General features: G+C 44.5%; 1 protein-coding gene across 1 annotated transcript in view; it reads right to left on the reverse strand.

Moving 5' to 3' along the window:
* The window catches only part of CMTM8 (CKLF like MARVEL transmembrane domain containing 8), a 58,026-nt gene extending 47,909 nt beyond the window's left edge, over positions 1 to 10,117 (reverse strand). Inside the window, exon 1 of the mRNA XM_054019846.1 lies at positions 9,741 to 10,117. Within this exon, the coding sequence (XP_053875821.1) occupies positions 9,741 to 9,896 (156 nt within the window). The 5' untranslated portion in view covers positions 9,897 to 10,117. The remainder of the gene's footprint in view (positions 1 to 9,740) is intronic.
* Positions 10,118 to 12,605: the final 2,488 nt, after the last annotated feature.

The following is a 12,605-nucleotide window of genomic DNA, read 5'->3' on the forward strand; positions in this document are numbered from 1 at the left end:
GCAAGCAATTAAGTTACTTGTAGTAAGATGCATTATGTTTACATGATCTTTAAAACATTAGACTAACAACAGATCTAGATATATTGTATTCAGTAAAATATTTGAAACAAAAAATACTGTCATCTTTTAACAGTTGGATTCCGAGCATTCAGAGGACAATAGTGCATTTGTTTTTACATTCTATTTCTACAGCCGTGGTCATGGGCATTCAAGCGTGGATTCACCCTCACCTCACCTGACCCTTGCTAGAGTTTGTGCTACCATGGTCCTCAGTCTGAGAAAGTAACTCAGAAGTCCAAAGACCGATCAAACAGTATCATGGAGTTTTACCAACTCCTTGATTCCTGGATGCAACATTTTGTCCAGTCAGATCTCCTCTACTCTTTCCCAGACTTAAGTCACAGCTATTCTGCAGCGTGACACACACAGCTCAGAGCTTGCAGTTTACTGTTTGCAGCACTGCAGTCTTGGGAATGTCACTCACAGTAGAGAAGAAAATAAATATAAAGGGGATTCGTTACTGAAATTTCTGTATAACACATGCACACATACACTGCACACCTCTGTATTCTCTGGCAGTCTAACTCTCTGACTAAACACATAAACACAGTCTGTGCTGCAGAGCCTCACCAGAAGTCTCCTTAAATCCTGGCCTGGACAAAGCAGTCATGGAAAGGGATGTTGACTAAAAAGGTAAGTCTTGTATTCAGGCATTTAGTATGACGCAGAGGTCCTTGATAAGGGTCCTTTTAAGTTGAGCATGTCAAGTCATCAGCTAAAACACAAACACATTTCACTCCCAATAGTTCTATAGGATTTTTCAATAGAGAGAGTGTATTTGACTGGGATGTGTAAACAGATTGTTAATCTAGTCCCCATGATGACATTTTGTTAGTTTTAATAATTCCAAGTTAACTGGTTCTCTTAGTCCCTTTCACTTTCATAGTTTAAGTCTAATACCAATCCCTCTTAGGACCTGATCCAACTCCTGCTGAAAGCAGTGACCTCATTCTCCTATCACTCTGTGTAAACCAGGAGTTGCTCCCCTGAAATTGCATCACTTACATCTGTGTCACTCCGTTACATGATAGAAGAATCAGGGCCAGTGACTCCAACAGGAATTGGCTCCTACCCTTACTGAGCAGTGCTGTTCCTTAGAATGTGTGATAGGTTATAAAATTTATTTGTTGTTTGACCCTAGTAAAGAGCGCTTGGTGCTCCTTCAGAGGCACAATTTCTACTGCTTTATTGAAATTAGAGTAGGAATGAGTGTGGGAGAATCACATTGTAATGCTTTGTACCCTATTTTTCTTTTAGCTTTATCCAAAAGTATAACACACACACACATACACAAACCTGATACCTGAATTTATGGCAGTGTTACTCCCAGCAGAGAACAACAGGCTGAATGAGAATGCATGCGCACCAGCAGAGGAAAATATGCCAATGGACAGACAAGGATAATGCTTGGTACCTTTTCAGTTCTGAAGGTCTCAGAATTCATGTGAGGAATTTGTGTGTTTGTTTTGAAACTTTAATCTTTAAGAAGAATCCCTTATACCAGTAGTGAGAGCTTTTGCAAGTGCTGCTTTTAACTCTACCTTTTGCTATCCACTTTGCATGTGAGTGATGTGTGTGAATTATGACTTCAGGAGTGAAGGAAGAACTCCCATAATTGCAGGGCAGGAAGGGATGTTCACCAGCAGTGGAAGGCAGCTGCTGTTGGGGTGGAAGAGTTGTCTCGGGGTTAATACACTAGGCTAGGAGTCATAGGACATGGGTTCCATTCCCAGCTTTGCCAGAGTTGCGTGTGATCTGAAGCAAGCCATTTAACCTCTCTGTGCCTCAGTTTCCCCCAATGTGAAGTAGGGTAATGATGCTTCCCTACTTCACAAGGTGCTGTAAGGCTAATTCATTCATGTGTGTAAAACACTCAGACCCTCAAATGGAGGGCCCTACAGATGCACAAGGAATTTTTATTAACCAACTTTATTTTTTTAATTTGTGGATTGAAAAAAGGAAAAGTTTACAGTGATCAAGGGGAAAGGCGGTGATGAGAAGGAGAGGCATGGAAGAGGATGCACCAATAAGAAAGGAAGTCCAGGAGTTTGTACTATTGTCTTAGCCCTCTATTTAACATAACAGCAGGGTAAGGAATCTGCATCCCTTGTGTTGTAATTCTACCAATACTGCTATCCAGTCTCTTCACTAGCAGTCTAGTTTCAGTGGTGGATTTTAAAAAAGCCCAACTCCCCTGGACAAGCCTTCACACCACCCAGCAACAGAGCACCCCTCAACAGCCTCCGATGTCACCCTCCTCACGTATACTGTACACTCAGCCACTGCACCATCCTTGAACTAGGGCTGCAGGGGACTGGATCTACTCCACAGGAACTGCTGGGAGCCTAGCAGAGCTATAAATTACTTCTTCCCTAACAGAGCACCACACTGGTATCCGCACTCCAGAAATGAACAAGAGTCCATCCGCTCCCTCTGTACCATAGAGCCTTCTTTTGGGCTTCTGAGTGAGCTACAAAAGACCCCTAATCCAGCTCTGTACTTTAATTAGAATTAAAGCATTCAAAGATTACTGCAGAGATTTTACTGTTCATCTCTAGAATAAATGCCAACAAGAATTATTTCAAAACTGACACTGAAGAGGCACAGGAATTTGGATTAGACTCACTACCCATCCAATGGCTGAATTTATGTTTATGAATGTTTTTAAATGCATTCTTCTCATGACAAAGTAACAGCATTGGAGACAAATTCTACCTTAAATTTTGAGGTATTGGGAATTTCTCACATTCCTGAACTTTTGTAAAGTGTCTCCATTCATTTCAAGTTCTGTTATCTAACACATCCCTGTCAATCCCACTATTGTTTCTGTTCATGCTCGGGGCACATTCCACACATCACCTTTCAAACTTAGTTTTCTTGTATTTCACCCACATAGTCCTCTTGTTCCAAGGAAATACACTGATCTAGTCCAGGAAACTACAGATCTTTCAGGAAACAGAGCTTTAAACAATGATGTGATCCCAAAGGAAGATGGAAATTATATGTATATACCTGCTGAAGCAGTGGTGGTTAGTGGGGTGATAGACTAACAGTCTAAAATGCAGTGTGGCCTGAAACCTGACTTCAGTGGGAGTTTTGCCTGATTAAGGAGTGCAGGACTGGGCCTAGAATTCATGCCATGCATTTTCACATTCAGTGTGTATAAAAAGAATCTCTGAAGTTATTGACTGCTGCAGAGGTAATTTGTTTCACTCAGTAATAAGTGATTAATTTTAACCATATGCTTAAGTCCATCCCTATTCAGCAAAGCACTTGCTTAACTTTAAGAATGGGCTTGAGTTTCATAGACTTCACCTAAGCAGATGCGCTCAGTTACTGAGGGAAGTATTGAGAGTCCTGCCATTCCAGAAGCTGGAGGGTAGATTTCCTGCTACTCCTGGGAGAAAGGAGGGGGGCTAATGCTGCTGTCTCTGCCTCTCTGAAGGGGCACTCCAAGTTGGGGGGAGGGGGGAAAATAGGGTCATTGCCTTAAACAAGCCCTGATAATTCAGCTATGTGATGTGCAAAGCATAGGGCCAATGAGGAGATGCTGCGCTCAATAAAAATGTTTTTAAAATGGAGTAAAACTGTTTTACACTTGCCCAAGTAAAGGCTCTCACTGAGTCATTCCTGTCCACAGCTCTTACTATTTTATTTATTTCATCCCTCCTAGTACTAGCTAATTCACCGGAACAGTGCTAGAATTTGGTAAGACAGTGTGCCTCTCAGGATGAATTCTATTAAACTGAAGAGATGTTTCAGGGATGCGTGTTAGAAAAACGCTTTCCCACAACTCTGGATCTTTTTGTTCTAGTACTGTGGTGAGCCTCCAGTTTTATCAAGAGAACCAAGTACACGTGATACCTACTTAATCTGAGACTCACTATACCATCAGAATGAGAGATTATTCATTGGGAATCTTTCTGAATTATACTCCAGAGTCAGACATCTTAAATTTGGACAGGGATAAAAAAAATAAATAAATACCTAGTGTCTTAATTGAGCCATAATCATGATGTATTGCTCAGAAATGCAATCTAGAAACAAGATCCTGTATAGCTGCAGAACTGCAAGAATGATCAAGTTAATGAAAAACCCAGAATAAGGATGTAGATTCATAAGTACTACATAACCCTGCAGAGTGTTTGGGTGTGATATATATGTGAAAAAGTGAGTGATCAGCCTGGTCACACTATTCAAATCTGGTAAAAAGAATGCCAACCCATTTATCCACTTGCAGCAGCCACAACAATCTCCTAAATACTTTAAGCTGTATTTGTTTAAAATAAATATCCAGCATAAAGACTAAATGCACTAACACAAATTTTAAAAAAGAATACTGTGTTCAGCAACATGTTTCTCAGCAGCAACAACCTGGAGGAATCACTGTCATTATTCAAAGTAAATATTTTTATAACTATATGCTTAGCAACCAGAAAATTCTCCACTCCTGCGAAGTGTTCCATAAGAGTTGGCTTGAAAAGCTGATTTAGTACTCTGAGGCGGCACTTCTAGTCATTGTTTCACTGATCCATAAAATTCCTGAGAAGACAAACATGTCTTTCTAAGCCATCATCTTGTCTTTTGAGAGGATATTTCTGTTCTGGACAACTCTGGAAGTTGTTATTCTTACTTCTTTGAAGATGCAACATGATACCTTGGTGGGGTTATACTAAAGGAATATCTGCCACTGCCTTCTACTAGGCCAGGGTATGGCTTCACTGCAGAGTGAGTCTGGGTAATCAGCAGCTGGGTTTGAGTATGAAGTATAGCTTATCTTGGGTTTGAGTAGCTGCACGAAAAAGCCACACTGAAGTTACTCTTGTCTTCACTGTCTGTGGTCATCTGTGTGTGTTGCTAGACTTCTGGGGGCTATCCCATAGTTCTTTGATCTCCATAAGCCAAGCGGCTCTATGATTCTTTCCCAGTGAATTGTGGGAGAACCCATCTGTTCTTCTGTCCACAAACAAGAGAATTGTGGGAAGGCACTGGAGAACTATCATCACTGGAGGGATTTAGCCTGTGTCCAGGTTATCTGAACTTTCGCTTATACCCCCAGCAGTGCAAGCAAGCCACGGTTTAAAGCACCACTATACTCAGAGGAGAGGGTTGTGTGTGTGTGTTTGTGTGTGTGAATGGGAGGTGGGGGTTAGGGGCAACACCTAACTAACAGCGTGGCCTATCACTGCAGTGAAGATATATTCCTAACTGGTACAATTTTGATACATGTTCAAGTGCGTATCCATTCTCTTTGCTAGTTGAACCTGTGGAATTCTTCCTTTACCTCACCCCAGGTAAGAGATCTGTAATTTTAGAACTAGAAGTCATTAATTGTATTCTCACTGCTACAGGTATGTGGTTGACTAATAATTTATGCAGCAACATAGTAATAAAACAGAACTTTTAGAATTCCTGATTAGGGGATCTGGATTAGTTTTAAAGTGGACTTTCAGTGAGTTTGGTATGTAGGATGAGCAGGACAAGTAGAAGCTAACCAGTGATTTGGTGCCATTTTTGATATATGGATCCTGTATAAAAATAGTCATGCCCAGGTACACTGCCTTGGGAGGCATTTCTTCTTGGGAGGAGGGGAAAGAAGAGCAGGGTTTGACCAAAATCTGGGACAGTACTTATTTTTCACACTGAGCTCTATTTTGGTTTTAATGTCATAATCCTTATTTCAACTGTTTGTCTTCTATAAAGTTAGGGGGGAAAAGCAAAAACAAACAAACCTCAAAGAACCTCTATTTCAGTAGCTCTGACATAATTGGTGGAGTTAAGAACCAGCAGTACTAGCTACGACTCAGAACTCATCTGTAGTGGTCTTTAGGTACTATTTTTCAGGCTGATACATAATTTCTTATTGCAGCACACATGACCACAATCTTAGACCCTGATGCAGAACACCACTTAAGCACGTACCAAACATTGTTTTAAAGTTTCATATTAAGAAAGTCAAAGCTGGTAAGAGTGGCACTAAAATCATTTTGAAATTCTTTTCCAAAGGTCATAAATTGCTAAATTTAATGTAAGGACAAAAACAGGTATCTCTAGACTCTATTTAGACAGAAAGCCTATGGAAACCATTCTGTAAGGCTAGCAAAGACTAAGAAGCACATTCCCATCCACAAGTCTACACAAGAGCCTGTATGTGTGGATTGTTCAAGCGACTAAGTTTAACTATAATCTCAGTCTCAAATGGAAGTCATGCCATTGTACCTATGCTAGAGGTACTTCATACAGTACCTTCCATGAGTTCTGTATCACACTTTACTGAGGTTCCAATTAACCTATTCAGATTTCTCATATCAGAGAAAGCATGAGTGGGCTTGTGAACCTTGTTGCAATAAGAAGTGGAAAGGCAATGGGAAGGAATGTGACATTTCTTTTGAATACAATTACAGTGACTATAGCTTGATTTTTTTAATTGCCCTAATGTTGATACTGGAATGTTCCCAATATTTTAAAACTTGAATTTGTTTACATTTCAGGTGCCTAAGCACTCTGGATTGTTCTGACAATATCTAATAATTACAGCTCCATGAAAGTATTTTGGTTAGTAACAGAAGTTACTTTCTACTACTTCCTCATACTAGGTAGTATCTTGTAACATGATTCTTCTCTGGCTGTTTCTGCCAGAGGTCCACTAAGGATCCATACTGCACATAAGCCTGGAGTTCCATTTGGCTGGTTTGCTTTGATGATAATGGATAAGGTAATTACTCCACTGCTGGGTCAGACTTTTGGAAGTTTAGAATAGTTATATTCTCAGCCCCTGAAAGTGAATGTGGTCAAATAAGTAACCTTTCCACAAACCATCGTCAAAGCAAAATAGTCAAGCAGAAACTTACATGGTGGATTGAAATGCTTAAAAAATGTTTAAGATCCCTAATCATTAATTGAATACATAGGCTGACTTAAAAAAAAAAGTCAAATTAGTTTACAGAAAGGCAGTGTGTCTAATCATTCAGCACACAGGACCAACAACTAGGAACTCCCACATTCTAATTCTTTCTCTACCATTAATTTATTACTTGGCCTTAAGCAAGCAACAATCTCATTTTGACTAGCACCTGGTATAGTAATTTACATCTGTGCAAAGTAACGACAAAAGACTACATCTGTTACCATTTTTGGCTGAGCTTGCAAGACTTATACTGTACTTGATGGCATTTCTGTTTGGACATCTGTCAGTTTAGATGTAATGTGATAACTTTTGAACACCGCATCCAATCAATTCCAAAAGTTCAGGGAATGTTTGAGGCAAGTTCTTGACACCCTGAATGACTTGTCTCCCAGAAAACAGAGAAATAATGGTGGGGGATTGATGGGGGACACAGAGCCATGGGAGGCGGGGGTAAATGGGAACCCTGGTATTGGGGAAGGGGGAGAATAGGAGCATACGCAGAACCCTTGGCATGGATTGTAATAGGGGAGAACAGGGGACCATGGTAAAGGGGAAAATGGGGGTATGGGAGGGAAAACCAGAATGGGGGGGAGTAGAGGCATACACAGCACCTGGCATCGAGATGAGAGTAGGAGACTGGCATTGAGCAGAATAGAGGACACACAGGGCCCCTGGCAAGGTGTGAAATGGAGGTCCCTAGTAAAAGGGTGAAGGGGGTGGAATGGGAGTGCACACAGAGCCTCGGGGGGAGGGGAGAAGAGGCACTTCGGGTGCATACAGAACTCCTGCCATGGGGGCAGAACAGGAGACCCTTGACTGGGAAAATGGGGGGGGGCCCCATACAGAGCTCCTGACATGAAGTGGGGGGTGAAGAGAGTTCCAGAGAGTCTCTGAAATTGAGGGGGATGGAAGGATGGCATGCAGGAGCCAGGAGGCAAATGAAGGAATATAAGGAATCCCTAGTGTGTGCAATAAGCTTGATCTACAGAAGCAACAAAGCATGAAACCCCCTACTAGAACAACTCTGCGCAAGTGCAACTGACTTACAAAGTGCAATGAAATGATGACTCAATCCCTTATCCATTTGTAAAATAGGGCTGATGTGTTACTTAGTTTCTTATAAGGGTGTTGTGAGAGTTAATTTATTAATATTACTAATGCAGTGTATAAACACATAAAACAAAATATTTGAAAATCTGGTCCTGATCAGCCAAGACTGTTTTTCCCCTGCAAGAGTTGTTGACATTACAAACACTAAAACAGACAAAAGAACACATTCCCTGCTCTGTGTAGATGTTTATGTCATCAAGTTTTACGGGTCTTTACAAGACAAGAACTTAACATTTATCATTTAAAACTACTTTTATTTTGTTACCTACCGGTAAGTCACATACTCTGTTACTGATGAGATTTCAAACAGAATATTACAAGCATTGTACTCTAGAAGCACCCAAACCACTGGCCTGCAGGAATTTTGATTGTAGTGCAGGAAGCATTGCAGCTTTTGCAGTCAATGAACTGGGGGGGGGGAAGTTAGGTGGAGGCTAAAAGCCACATAAAATGAGCTTCTCTGTGATGATCTTAAAGAGTAGATTTTGGGGGCCAAGCTCTCAACAGTCCCATGGTCTGTCTGTAAAAATGTGTAATTTAACAAACCTTGAGAGAATAGAAAAGTTATTGTTTCTAGATTATTCATTTAGATGCACTAGCTGATCTGTGTGGATAGACCCACATGGTGCTGGGTGGGAAGAAGGGGGCATAGTTGTCTGCACATATGGATTTGTTTGCAGGTTCAGAGACTAAAACATTGAAGTTCTTCTTTGGTGATTATTCAACTTTAATTAAAGCTGGATTGAAATTGATTTACAACCTCTGATGCTGACATCATACTGATGTTACATTTCCATAAGATACACACAAGAGATTCTAATATAATTTGAATTAAAATAGTTAATTACAACTATGGCTCAGCATTTACAAGTCTTCAATGCATGACATTTTAAAACATTTAGCATTACACCCTTTTTGCTCAGTGTATCTAACTTTTCAGTATTAAAAACTATTTTGTTTTTTGCATTGGTCTGCAAAATGCTTCAACCTCCAGTTGTCCTGAACCTGAAAGCTAGCATATTTGAATGAAGAAACGGAACAACATTGTTTGACAAATTTGTTATTTTCATCTTTGAACAGGTGGTGTAAAGGCATAGGCCCCAGCCCCCAGTCCTGCAATGAGCTCCACCCAGGCAGATCACTACACTGGGACAAGTCCTTCTGAAGTAAAAGGGGCTATCCTCCTACAGTCTGCATGCTGGAGGGAGGTTTCTACAGGGATAGTCTTCCCCACCCTCCTCACCAGCAGAGACTTCTTTGGGGGATGAGATTCTGACTCCGCTGGAAGGCTGAGCTAAAATGCATGGGGTGGATTGGAGCTCAGCTACTCCGGAGTCACTCCGCACCTGAGCTCACAACGCAGCCCGGAGTAACCCGCTACTTAACAGAATCATCAGCTCACCTGTAACTGGTTACTCTGGCAACTGGGTTTCTCCCCAGCAGCAGCGGGCTCGCGAGGGGCTTTAACATTAAAAGCAAAGGCAGGTCCTTGTGCAAAGCCCCCATCCCCAGGCTGCTGGAGAGAAGCCACAAAGCGTGCGAGGGAGAGTCCAAAAGTCCCCGGGAATCCTGCCCGGCTGAGAGCGCCTGGGAGCGGCAGTCAGCCCCAGCGGCTCTCCCGCCCCGCAAGCCAAGGGGACGCGGCAGCGCGCGGGCTACTCACGATCTCGGCCAGCATGAGGACGCCGGGCGCGGTTCGCAGGAACTCCCTGTCGTAGGCGAGGGTGCTGGCGCCGGCCGGGGAGAAGCTGGCGATGAAGGAGCTGCTGGTGGTGGTGACCATCTGGGCGCCAGGGCGCTGCTGAGGCGGTTGCTCCATCCTCAGCCGCCGGGACCCGGGCTGGGCAGCCTCCGGCGCAGCGTGGTGCGGTGCAAGCCCGGGGTGCGCAGGGCTCAGCCCGGCCTCTAGCCGCGCTTAATGGGCGACGGGCACGTGAGCGCAGAGCGAGCGCGGCTTTGTGCGGCTGCAGCCCGGCGCGGCCCCCTGCCCCGGGACACCGCAGCCCCCTGCCGAGCGGGGCGGGGCAAGACCTGGCGCAGGGCGCCGGGCCCGGGCGGGCTGGCCAAGGGAGGGCGCGCGCGGGCGGTGCCGAAGTGGCGCAGCCCCCCGAGCGAGGAGAGGTGCGGCAGCCCGCTGGCCCGGGGAGGCGGTGGGACACGCTGGCTCTACGGACTTCAAGGGTTGTAACTTGGGGGGGATTCCGGCCCCATTGAGGACAATGGCAAACCGCCCCCTCCCTAGGGTGACCAGCCAGCAAGTGTGAAAAATCGGGACAGGGTGGGGGGTAATAGGAGCCTATATAAGAAAAAGATCCAAAAATCGGGACTGTCCCTATAAAATCGGGACATCTGGTCACCCTACCCCTCCCCTCCCTAGGGCAGGAGCTCAGCCCTGCCCGGGAATGAAGTCGGCTTTGTGCTGGGGCCACGGATACTCGCTTTCTGCCTCCGCTCCTGTAAACCCATGTTTTGGGGCGGGGTTTTGCCTTAGGAAGCGGGCGAAGGGATGTGTGCATCTCTTTCCTCCAGCGGAGACCCCTTCCGGTGCTTGACCTGCAAGCATGTTTGGCTGGGGCTCTCCCCGCGCGGGGTGTCAGGCCCGGGTCAGTGGACACCACATTTTGACAAGGGAGCCCCGACACTGTTCCCTACCCACCCTGGTTGTCACCCGCAGTTCCGCAGGTAGCCACCCACGTCTGCCAAAGAACATGCATGGGACGCTTTGGAGAGGAGAAGCATTTAATCCCTGTAGCTGCTGCTGTAAGGTGTTAGCAACAAAATAGAAAGTGGGGTGTGTGACAGGTTGGACCTCCCCTTTCCAGGGTGCCACCTGATGTGTTGGGATCCCACTGAGCCTGCCTGTCCCACCCAGGAGTGCCGCCCTGAAATGCCGCCTCCCACAGAGGCAGCAGAAGGTCCCGCCGCCAAAATACCGCCACGGTCACCGTCCCCCAAATTGTAATGGGTTGCGCCTGCCCTGGTCCCACCAGCCTAGGTCCCCCACACTCTGTGCTGCTGTGTCAGGCTCTCAAGGCCCCTTCCAGCACACACACAGGTAGGGACACACCCAGCTGTAGAATCACACACAGTCTACATTGGTGGTGGGCAGCCCGCAGGCGTGGCCGACCACAGCTTCCAGTGGCTACGTTTGCCATTCCCAGCCAATGGCAGCTGCGGGAAGTCGGGAACAGCAAACTGCAGCCACTGGAAGCTGTGGGTGCCCATGCCTGCGGACGGTCAATGTAAACAAACTGTCTTGCGGCCCGCCAGTGGATTACCCTGTCGGGCTGCAGGTTGCCCACCACTGATCTACAGTCAGCTCTCTGTGGGAGAGCTCAGCTAGGGGATTGCCAAGCACTCCTGTGCAAACACCCTCTGTAGTGTAAACCCAAAATTATACTGTCTTGCATTGTGTGGAGATCTATATAGCGTGAGCTAATTTAAATCACCCTCTTCCTCAATGTGGAGGAAGATATGCACAGCTTTTTGCCTCCACAGTTATGAATTGTACAAACTGGCTTTTCGAATAAATCTGAAACAAGTTTATTAACTACAAAAAGTAAATTTTAAGTGATTATAAGGGTTAGCAAACAGACCAAAGCAGATTACTGAGCAAATAAAACAAAACACACAAACTAAGCTTAATACACTAAGGAATACTGGCTACAAATAATAAATTTCTCACCCTAAATGTTGTTTCAAGCAGATTGCAGAGTTTCTTGAAGGTAAACTGCACTGCTTGCAGCTTAAATGTTCAGGTATTCCTTTTACAGCTGTCCTTTCTCACCTGGACTCAGCCCCCGCCTCCCCAGCTCAGTTTCTTTGTTTCTTCAGGTGTTTGCAGCAGTCTTCCTTCTTGGGTGGGGAGGCAGTGGAGAAGAGCCCTGATTACCTCACTTCCCAGCCTTAAATAGGATTTACCTATGGGGGGTATCTTTTGTTTCCTATCCTACCCCCTTCCAGTGGAAAAATACCAGCTCATGATGGGACCGTGTACCAGGTGACATGATCATGTGACCTTGTAGTGTCAAAGCAGCATCCCATGAAGTTTCTCAGGAAGGTGGGAGGTTAGTATCTTCAAAGTTCTATTGTCCTTCTTAATGGCCCATCCAGGCTGATTGCTTAATGTCTGGTGGGAGTTCCCCCAAGTACACACACAGTTGTAATTGTTACATAGTCAATATCCCTAACTTCAGATACAGAAATGATACATGCATACAAATTGGATAATCACTTTCAGTAAATCATAACCTTTTCAATATCTCACATGACCCATCTTGCATAAAATATATCATAGTTATGCCATATTCATCATATAACAATATGTTTATGAAGAATACGGGGTGCCGCATCACAGGGTGGGGGAAAGGAAGTATGTGTAGAAGATTTCAAACCTCATGAAGGGTGACATTGGGATTTATCTGGGTCTTCAAAACAATCAAGGGGCGCCTGCTTACGTCCCCATATAGAAGATTCTGATGGGTTTGCAAGAGTATATACAAAGGCTATAAAAGTCAGACAGGGAAAG

The sequence above is a fragment of the Malaclemys terrapin genome, chromosome 2, assembly GCF_027887155.1.
Source record: "Malaclemys terrapin pileata isolate rMalTer1 chromosome 2, rMalTer1.hap1, whole genome shotgun sequence".
Taxonomy (NCBI): Eukaryota; Metazoa; Chordata; order Testudines; family Emydidae; genus Malaclemys; species Malaclemys terrapin.